This window comes from Brassica napus, chromosome A9 (assembly GCF_020379485.1).
Source record: "Brassica napus cultivar Da-Ae chromosome A9, Da-Ae, whole genome shotgun sequence".
NCBI lineage: Eukaryota > Viridiplantae > Streptophyta > Magnoliopsida > Brassicales > Brassicaceae > Brassica > Brassica napus.
This window is the reverse complement of record NC_063442.1, coordinates 16,791,620-16,802,756: the sequence shown is the minus strand read 5'-3', so window position 1 is coordinate 16,802,756 and position 11,137 is coordinate 16,791,620. Positions and strand designations below refer to the sequence as shown.

General features: G+C 32.5%; 2 protein-coding genes across 3 annotated transcripts; both read left to right on the top strand.

Moving 5' to 3' along the window:
- Positions 1–4,434: 4,434 nt before the first annotated feature.
- Positions 4,435–6,116, top strand: BNAA09G20010D. The gene is made up of 2 exons (XM_013804035.3): positions 4,435–5,071; positions 5,329–6,116. The coding sequence occupies exons 1-2, from the start codon at positions 4,474–4,476 to the stop codon at positions 5,700–5,702; spliced, it is 972 nt and encodes a 323-aa protein (XP_013659489.2). The 5' UTR covers positions 4,435–4,473; the 3' UTR covers positions 5,703–6,116.
- Positions 6,117–8,062: 1,946 nt separating this feature from the next.
- LOC106364465 (vacuolar protein sorting-associated protein 28 homolog 2) lies at positions 8,063–9,266 on the top strand. 2 transcript variants are annotated; one of them, XM_013804034.3, is made up of 2 exons: positions 8,063–8,204; positions 8,475–9,266. In XM_013804034.3, the coding sequence occupies exon 2, from the start codon at positions 8,497–8,499 to the stop codon at positions 9,133–9,135; it is 639 nt and encodes a 212-aa protein (XP_013659488.2). In that variant the 5' UTR covers positions 8,063–8,204; positions 8,475–8,496; the 3' UTR covers positions 9,136–9,266. The 2 variants fall into 2 exon arrangements, with proteins under 2 accessions (XP_013659488.2, XP_022548506.2); XM_022692785.2 differs by having other exon boundaries at positions 8,168–8,382.
- Positions 9,267–11,137: the final 1,871 nt, after the last annotated feature.

The following is an 11,137-nucleotide window of genomic DNA, read 5'->3' as shown; positions in this document are numbered from 1 at the left end:
GAGCCAAAGACAGAGTACTATTGACACCAAAAACAAAGCATTGAAGAACCATATTCGATGATGATCTGATTGTCGTGATGGCCTCATTTCAAACCACCGGGCGGAAGAGACCATCGCGAATATGATTACCATGATGATTGAGGGAAACAATTCGATTTCGAATTGTCTTCTCGGTTAGTTCTGTTGAGCCAGTCTTAGGCATAGCAAAGTGAAGTATTGGCTTTTGGATATTAAGGGTCATTGTTTACCCTAAATTGGGTCATGTCTTCTTTGATTAAGATTTCTTCCACACGTAGTAAATAAATCAGATTTTTATGGTAAGAGAGGGTGTCACACCAGTGGGTTGCCGCCGAACCAAGAATCTCGTATTATGAACAAGTCCATAAATGTGAAAGAATCTGGACTAAACAAAAAAAAGTCTCTGAACTTCGTTATTCATACAAAATAAGTTTTTGTTTTTTTTGACCAATAAAGTATGTATTTGTTCATTTCGAAGGAGCATATATGTAAAAATAGTTTATTTAATTACAAATCTATTAAAAGTAATAAGTCTCCCTTATATTTTAAGTATTTATATATTTGATCTGAAAACGTATGCTTCAATTTTATAAAAAAAAGTTTTTAGAAAATAAATAAATAAAATGGAATTCTAACAAGTATTTAGAAGTTATCAATGAATAACACAAGATTATATATAGAATTGTTCATAAAAATGTGCACAATGAACACTACTAAAAACGAGTATCGTAATAGACTCGCAGTATAAGAAATATCTAGATGATATTTTGACATGTAAGATATAATTTTCTAAGTCAACTCAAAGTGTGTGTGGTGCAAATACATTTCCACTTGAATTAATTGATGGATTATGTCGATACTATGACTCATGCAGCATGATGTCTTGTGTGTGACAAATTGAAATCTTTGGGTGATGCAAATCCAATCTACAGGTAAAAGCCCCCGAAACTTCATCACGTCATTTGATTTTGTTTTTTTTCTTAGAAATTAGCTGTCTGGATATGAATTTTCCACGCTAAACTACATAATTAAATTATATATATATATATATATATATACACTTTTTTGTCAACTGTGGAAAAAGAAAAAGAAACCAACTTTTAGCGCCAAAAAAAAAAAACTGTGCAAAAAGAACACAAATCCTAATTGACGAGACAAGCTCATGTAGTGTATATATGCATGATGCATAAGTTATATCATTTGGTTGGGTTTGGTCTATCGGTTAACATAAAATAGATTACACTTTTCATTTCGTTCCGCTAGCTGGTTTATCAGTATGCATAAACTTCGCGTATATATCACGGTCTAAAACTAGTTTTTAGTTCGGTTCTAGCTCCAGTAATTCTTCAAACTTGGTTTTCTTAACCTAGATGTAATATATGTCTAGCAGTCATCAATGTACACATAATCGTCTATAATGTATGTTCATGGCAAGACATTGTTTCTTTTTCTTCTCAAAAGCAAGACATTGTTACACAGCAACGTCATGCAACGTCAGGAGGGTAAATAATGTATTATATTTACTTGACTTCATACGCTTATTAACTAAGGCATTCATATATTACATATGTACACATTAGAATAATAGATCCTTTTAAGAAGCATGGTGAACTTTCATTGGCCCTTTGGCTTTTCAATATTCCAAAAAAAAATAAGTTTCTCAAAGGCCATAATCTTGACCTAGCTCGTATAGTATTATAGTTAGTACGTAACATGATAGCAAACTATCTGTAGGTCAACATCCAACTTACCTTGCTCATATGTTAAACCATGGAAAAATGCAACAAGATATTTAATTACTCTCATTTTATATTCAAAAGTGCAGATAGTAGTCTATGCATACAGTCTTTGATATGAATATATATTGGAACTTCCATTTAGTTCTTAAAGTTTATATTCACGTAATCACGATAGAGATTTCTATTAGCTTGGGACCAAATACACAATTACACGTAATAATTCTCAGCCATCACTAATAATAATTCTCAGCCAACTTTAGTAAGATATTGCTAAGCTTCTTAGAGCATGAACATCAATGAACCTCCATTTGAAGTTCCATTTGAAGTTCAAGTTTCTAAGTTTTTATTATTAAAAACATTTTTTTTTGTTTGATTTAAAAAAAAAAAATCAGATTAATTGTGGACCACCATATGTTGTGGAGTCCACAAAACAGTGATGAACTCACCACAAAAAAGTTCGCTGCAAAGAATTTAGAAGGACCAAGTTCATGAAAAAAGAATTATTTTAATTTTTTTTTTTTGACAAACTTACCCCATGAACCTCTCACGTACCTTTGATGTACATGCTCTTATCTCTTATCTCGTCGATCCAACAGATAATTATAAAATAAGATTCAAATATATATCTTCTGCAGTGAGATAAGACAAACTGTATATTTAAATATTTTGAGTCTTACCTTTTCAAACAATCAATTAATGAGTCTTGACCTTTTCAAACAATCAGTTAATGTCGACATTTTTTATTTTTTATTTTTTTATTTTTTTTTTCCATCTAGGTCAAAAAAAATGTTACTATCTAGGTCGACTGATTTAAAGATGATTTATAAAATATATATATAAATGTGATTTCATAGTAAAGGTTACTAGAGTAATTTTATCGCTCAGATGATACATATGATGCAAGTAAATTTGATCATGAATTAATCTTCATAAGACGGTTCAGATGATGCAGTTAGACGTAAATTTTCATAAGACAGATAGTATTGTCGGTTGTAAATCGTCTATGTAATCTTTTTCATATGTAATGTTTTAATAAATCAGCGTTATAAAAAAAACTTTATCGCTCAGAATCTCAAAAAAAATTCAAAATCAAAACATTATTATTTTAGTAATATAATTAAAAATTTAATTTAAACTCATAATTAAATTACTTAGCTGTGAACATGTCGAAATAAATATATTTAGATGGCGATGTGGGTAGGGAGGGTTTTATGGGTTTCTCAGTGAAAACCATTCTTGTTCTCTCCCCCCCCCCCCCCCCCCCCCCTTTTGTTTTTTTAGTGTTTAGATACCTATTTAGAATTTGGCAGTGGAAATGCTTACAAACGCTTTTTGGTTCTATATAATGAATGATGCTCTTATCATTCAAATAATTTAAATAAGAGCATCTTCAATGGTAAAAAATTTTTTTTCAAAATATAAAGATATTCAAATTTTTTTTGAAGCATGTTCTCCAATGGTTTGCTTCATTTTTTTCGTTAAAAAAGAATATTCCAAATATATTCTTTTTTTGTTTTATCATTATTTATCAAAAACATCTTTTACTTTTGCTAGTATACTAATTTTACCCAAATATTTTATTTTAACAATATTTCACCACAATTGCTAATTAATATTAAATAAAAATTATCATATAATATTATTAGTACACATCTCCAATGGTATCACTTGTTATTAACACCTTGGAAAAAGGAAATAAAAACTATTGGAGAAATTAGAGAAAACAAGCGCACAAATATAGCAACATTTGGAGATTCAAAACAAGAATTATGCTTTGAAAAAGTTTAGAGAAGAGAACAAAATTTTATTTCATGATTTGAACTCCATATAAGATCCTAACGTTAGTGCATACATTCAATATGAGCACAATCGAATTTTAGTAGAAATGAGTGAACAATAACAAGCTCAACAGCATTCTGAAACAGCCACTTCATTTGGACAATATTTTAACAATCTTAGTGGATATGGAAATGATTTACCAGATTATTAAGTGTTAGTTTATGATGTGCTAAGTTTTTTTTTTATTTAGATTGATGTTTATTAAGTCTTTCAACTTTTATATTATTTATGTAATTGTGTTTCATCTAAATATTAGTAAAAAAAACATTTTTCTAGTATATTTAATATTTTAAATTGATTGAATAAAAATAATAATAAAAACTTTAAAAGTATGTTGGTAATATTAGCTCTTACAGTTTATTTAAGTAAAAACTAAGAACAAGTTAAAGTTGAGGGATCAATATGTAATTAAAAAAACTGTATCTTCAAAAAATGAAACACCAATGGAACAAAAAATGAAGCAAAAGGTAAAAAATGAAGCACCATAGATGCTCTAATAATATATAGTATAAATTTTATAAACTAATATTCGATAAATTAATAAATTTTTCAAATTTCAAGTTGGATCAATATAAAATATGAAATAATTAAAATAATAATAATATGTTAATGAACCATACATTTTTATAAAAATAATAATTGTAAAACAAAAATAAATGATTCATTTGTTAATTATTACCTATGTAAGAATATAAATTATGTTATATTTATAGCTTTATACGTTCATGATTTATTTTCATAACATCTCTGTTTGTATATACTGATCCATTATTTATCATTTTATTGTTAGTTTATATTTATTTTAATTAGATTAACCTAACTTTAACCGAGCAAACATCGCTTTTGGTTTTGTGTGTATAAATCGAAAAAGGGTTGAATGGGTACGACAAAGGCTTTCATTCAAAGAAACAGAGACCAAAACACACACAAAAAGAGAGAAGGCGAATTAAAGACAAAGATAATGTTAACATCAAGGGCATGGATCATCGCTTCAGGTTTGGTCGGAGCTATATCACTGATGCTCCGATCGGTGTTGAACTTCTCCTTCACCGGATTTCATTTCTCTCTCCCTACTTTAAACCCCCTCTTCATCATCATCAACGGAATCATCTTCGCTCTCGCAGCCTCCTCTTCTCTCTTCGGCCATGGATCTGACTCTTCGGCCACGGAGCATAACCACGATCATGATACATATCATCACTATGAACATGATGACCATAACCATAACCATAGCCAGAACCATGACCATGACCGTTCTTGGAATAACTCATCATCCGACTTTTCGTTTGATCAATACAACAATAAGGTTCATGAGGTAAAAAAGTTCCCGGTGAAGTCAGAGAAGTCAGAGAGTGGAGGATCTTCTAGTAATCGTAGACCGGTTTCATCTCCGGAAATTCAATTTCCGTCAAAGGCGCCGGAGAAACCTACTGGACCCCGACGTCCACCTGTCCCTTTAAAGACTTTTCCACAAGGTATGTATTATATGTCCCTAACTATATGTTACACTTGTTACTTTACGGTTTTCGTTTAGGAAAACATGATTAGTTAAAAGTACCAATTGTTAACTTATAATTTTACAAAAACTAAATTTGGTAAATTATTAGAATATTTAATTTTGCAGTCAAAAATTTAAATAGTTAAAATGATGTAGAATTTCTATTTAAAACCATTAATAACTTTAATAAACTACAAAAAAATTATCTGCATGGATGTAAATGGATTATGTCAGATGACAAGTCGGGTGATGAGAGCGAGACCATGGATGAGATGTGGAAGAGAGTCAAAGCCGAAAAACAACCACCGAAATCTAACACGGTTCAAGGCCACGTCATTTCAAGAAACGGCTCAAGAATGTCCACATCGTCGTGTCCATCCCCGTCGCGAGCGAGGAGGCCTCCTTCATCGTCCTCGGGGTCGGGAAAGAAGTTGATGGATAGAATTCCGTCGTGGGTGAATTTGAAAAAGGAGTTGTCAATGGGAAGAGATGAGCTAAACTCACGAGTCGAAGCTTTCATTAGAAAATTCAACGATGAGATGAAATTGCAAAGGTTGGAATCTTTAAGACGTTACAAACTTTTCCGTCGTCGGAGCGAGGAAGAGTAAAAATAATGGAAGGAGCTACCAAAAACGACAGTGCATTTTCATACTGTTTTCCTTTTTGGTAAGCTTTGTTTCATCCACACTCCATCCGGTTTTAGTTTGTATAATCTACTCAAATAAAAAATGTTCAAGTTAATATGCAACATTCGACGACGTTGTAATCATTGTCTAGAAGTTTAGATGTGCATGTATATGTCTTGGCTTTAGATTTGCGTTTGGTAGTGTAAGAAAATGTGTTTTCTTTATTAATTAATTAATTATGTAAAAAAATTGGTATAAAACATGTAAAATCGTGTGCCACATTCATTCTGATTTTACTTGCTCTTTTTTTGTGTAAAGTGAATATGTGTGATTATGTATCTCAATCTATAATCACATTTGAAGTCAACATGGATGATCTCAAATATGTTGATCTTTTTTTTTGGCTCTGTGATCACTTCTTTGAAGTAAATATATAAAACAATATAAAACAACGAATATTAATAGTTAGCGTCAAACCATTATACTTTATCAAAAGATTGTAAAGTGTTGACTGTTGAGGATATTGAAAATATAAATCTTCTCAATCTTTTGGAAATTCTTGGAATTTTCTATCAAACTCATTATAATATCTAGCTTAGCTTCTCTGCTCTCTTGCAAAACCCAATCTTAAGTTTTACCTGAATATATATATATCTAGATTCAACCAAATTTGTGAAACAAATGTCTTCTGAGTTTTGTCTCAAGTAAGTGTTATAGACCAACCACACAAACATGATTGAGTGGTACAGGTGGTTTGAAAAGGTACTAAACACTTTGAATTCGAAACTTATCATCTTAGATATATCCGTTTGTCTGGCCAGAAAACATAAATCTCTAATTCATCACGAATAATCAAATCTGTTTGTTGATGGTAGTGAACAATTCCCCCCAAAAATTAGTTGGTTAGGATTCCCCAACCAAATACCCCGAGTTATCAAAAAATGTATAGACCTATTCTCATGTTTCATCTAGTGCTGTAAAGCGAATTAATTCCGTAATGCCAACTCCACTACATATTGAAGGATTTTTCATTCAAAAATCTGACTTAATAATTTACAAAAATTTTATATTTATATATTTTTAACACTGTGTATCGTTGAGCCACAAGGACACAAAGTTTCAAAATATTACAAAAAACAAAGAGCATAAGGTCATACCATTAGATGTGTCATAATATATAACGGATATAAAATGCCAAAGAGGTTATCCAAATAAAAAAAATAACAAACGCAATATACTTACAACAAAGACAATAGTTTGATTTTCTTTTAATCATTCGGACCTAAAAACTCGAGCCCACGAATCCGGTAAAAACCGCTAATGCGGATGGTCTAATGCTTCCGCATAAATCAAGGATTGTAATTTTACACCATCTGTGATAGAAACTCGTTGTGAGAACACTAGACAACTTATGAAATTGATGCTTTCTCATTTGTCATGAGCTCGAACTCTCCAAACTTTTTGGTTCTTTTTTTTATCTACACTATCTACTTAAAAAAAGAATTTAGTTCTTAGAGATCTGTCTCCAAAAGACCAATCCAACCAATTATGACCGTCGCAACAAAGAAGATCGATCAGTAAAGCGGGACTACTGAAAAGCCTAATTCCAATAAATAGCAAAGACCTTACTCCAAGAAAAACCAGAAATAGATAATAATACCCTCGCTTCAGAAGGAGCCAGCAACTCCCAAAAGTTACTATACCACATAAAACGAAGAAAATCTAAACCGGATCAACTTCTTTGCACCAGGCTTGAAGTTCTCAAATATACCTCAAAATATCCAAAATATACCTAATTTACACAAAATATTTCAAGTGCTTCGGGTACTAATCAACCCTCGGATAGGATCCGAACTCGAACAGGGGGATCCACAGGTCTAGAAAAATATGTATTTTACCATGGATCGAAACCCAAATAGCACCTATATTTCGGTTTGGTTTTCCGAGTCTGGTAAATATTTAAGCCTAAAAGAGAGTTATATAAAATCTTGTATACAAAATCTTAAATAAACCAATTGGTAAATTGTATAATTTTAAGCAATTTTTTCTTTAATATAATATGACTTTTTAACATGATATTACAAAACAATTTAAAATACTAATTTAGAAATTTTGTTTAAAATCCAAAGAAAAATCCACGCTTTTTATGCGCGGATTAAAATCTAGTTATAACTTATATTTTCTTTACCTTGCCGGATCCATTGCTAATATTGATTAAGTAAAATATTATATAAATAACATTTTTAATAAAGTTATATAAATATTTAAAATTTTATATTTTATTTTATTAAGAAGACTTTTTTAATTTGCTATCGGCGAATATCCGAAACCAAATTAAGTCAAACCAAAATCTAGAAAACAAACCAGTTTGAATTAGTCACCGGTCTGATATTTACTCTATTATATACTTTTTTGTAGTTTGAAATTAGTTTGGGGTCTTCTTCCTCTTCCTGGTTCATTTTCTCGGATCAGAAAGTCTCTCAGGTCAGAAGATTTGTTATCTCTCTCTTTCTTTCAAAGTCGTATTAATTACGAATCTTCTTCGTCTCCCCTGTAGTTTCCAGATAATTTCCATCAATTATTGTTTGTTTCCTCTAATTAACTTGAATTTTAGGGGTTTTAAGTTTCTCTTAAAAATTGGCCCAGTTTGATTCGTGTAAAGGTCTCCTCACTAAATCAGATTAAATTTTGATTGCGGTTCTAGAGAGATTTAGTTAGCTTAGTAAATTAATTAGCTTTTTTTCATTGATATAGAAAGGAAGAAAGTTCTTGTATTATGATGATGATGGAGGCCAAGTTATGGAACGACAAGAGAGAAAGAGAGATGTACGACAACTTCGCAGAGCTCTTTGCAATCATCAAAGCAACAGAGAAGCTCGAGAGAGCTTACATCAGAGACTTAATCTCTCCTTCAGAGTACGAATCCGAATGCAACAAACTCATCCTCCACTTCAAGACGCTCTCCGCTTCCCTCAGAGACACGGTCCCAAGCATCCAACGATTCGCAGACACATACAAAATGGACTGTCCATCCGCTCTCTACCGCCTCGTGACATCCGGTGTTCCCGCCACCGTGGAACACCGAGCCACCGTGGCGGCATCCACCTCCAATTCTGCCTCCATTGTCGCTGAGTGTGTGCAGAACTTCATCACGGCGATGGATTCTTTGAAACTAAACATGGTTGCTGTCGACCAGGTCTATCCTCTCTTGTCTGATCTATCTGCTTCTCTCAACAAACTGAGTATTCTGCCGCCGGATTTCGAAGGGAAGACGAAGATGAAAGAATGGCTTTCGAGGTTGGCGAAGATGGGTGCAGCTGATGAGCTTACGGAACAGCAGTCGAGGCAACTTCACTTTGATCTTGAGTCTTCTTACAACTCTTTCATGGCAGCTTTGCCTAAAGGTGGTAGCTGAAAAACCAATGTAGGTTTTGGAGTCGAATGTGCTTGTGTATAAAGTATTGTACGATGTGTTGGTTATATGAGAGTTTATTAATAATACCAATTACAAGTACAATGAACCAAGCTGCATCGGATGTTCTTGCACACTTTTATTGGCATGCAGAGATACGTTCAAATACCAAATACGAGACATCAAGTATTGCTAGAAAAACCTCCCTTATTCCTTTCATACTATTTTTTAAGAAACTAAGGTTTCTCTATTCTGTACACTGACTGAAGTTACCATGTCTGGAAGGTATTATGCCTTTTGTAATAGGTTAACACGTTTTCTCATTTCAAAACAAATAAAATTATGCGGTTCTACGGGTGGTATTGTCAAGCTTCTTGACACATTTTCTTTAGTGCAGGTTTGTTATGATGTATGGGTTTCAGGAGCTGTGGTCTTCTATTCTTTTATCTATCATGCTTTGTCAGTTTTTTTCTTTACAATTGTTCTAATATTTCTCGAGCAACCGTCAAGCACTAGAAATAGAATCCTCTGGAGTCTGAACGATACATGTTTTGAAACATGTGAAATGGTCCAAAAGTTCCCTTTGTTCGTCTCTAATATTTTCTGCCTGGAGTTGTAGCCAGCGGTGAATGGAGGAGAATTCTTAAATTATGATGGGATCCAAGTTTTCGTATATACAACGTAACATCTTCGTTTACTTTTCACATGTCAAATATAGTTGGTACAGCGTAACATCTTTGTTTATTTTTATTTCATTCTTAATCAATAATCAAATGAATTTCAACTACATTTTTGTTATATGCATGTTAAGCATTGTAATAAACTAATACATAATATAATAACATGTTATGTGGAAGCACCGTGACCTAATAGTTAAGGTTTAAATGACTATATACCAGGTACGGAGATCGATTTCTTATGAAAATGTAATTTCTTACAGATTATAGAATGCAAGTTGTTTGGAAGTTCGAATATGTTATAGGGAGAGCTGTTCATTATGGTCGTGTGGTGCATAGAGAGTATTTCCATCAAAGTTGTCGTATAAACAAGATCGTACGCCAATCCAAGTGTTATGGAAAAAGCTACATTGTGGAATTGATTGTAGTGTTATGGAAAAAGCTACATTGTGGAATTGATTGTTCGTGAAAGTGTTCATCATGTCCGCATATGTTGATAGTTGATCATCATATCATATGTAATATAATAAATTTCTGATGTAATTCATGCTTTGACCGGAGTTAAAAAAAACTAATATTATATATCACTGACACTTTGGTCCCCTTTTTTGTTTTGCAATTATTTAGTGAGATCTGCTGATTCAATATTTTTTTTAAAAAGCTAATATGCGGTCTATTTCACATGCATCTATAAGATAAGAAATTATAGATGTGATAGTGCCGATCCAGACATCAATAATCATGCTCGATTTCTTCAAATATTGCAAGCTGTTTGAGATATATATGTTTTAAGATAATCGCGCGAGCATAATGTGGGAGATTATAATATATCAAAATCATATAATTCGCGGACTATAAGACATTCATGTGAGCAGAGCAATTACAACAAAAAGAAAAAGAGAAATATCTATCTACGGAAACAATCTAGATCAAGCTAATATCAATGGCCATATCTCACGCCTTGCAGCCTTTGCTGCTTCTCCTTCTGTCACTTTTTTTCTTACCAGCTGCTTTGGGTGCCTTCGTCAATTTTACGAACTGCGGGCTATCGAACATTGACCGTGGCATCAATGCCACTAGTGTTAGGATCAATCCATACCCGCTTGGTATTGGCGAGAATGCAACCTTTACGATAACCGCTAATTCAAGTAAGCAATTCTCCTTTTTTTTTTTCTGATTCTTTTCTGGCAAGTCAGACTTTTCTAATATTTAGAATCTTTGGTGTGAGCAGCCATTAACATAACAGCGGGAAATATAGAGTTAGATACATATACGTCCACTACTGTGCCATTGGTTCTTCATAGAGTGCGAAAAACATACTCCCTCTG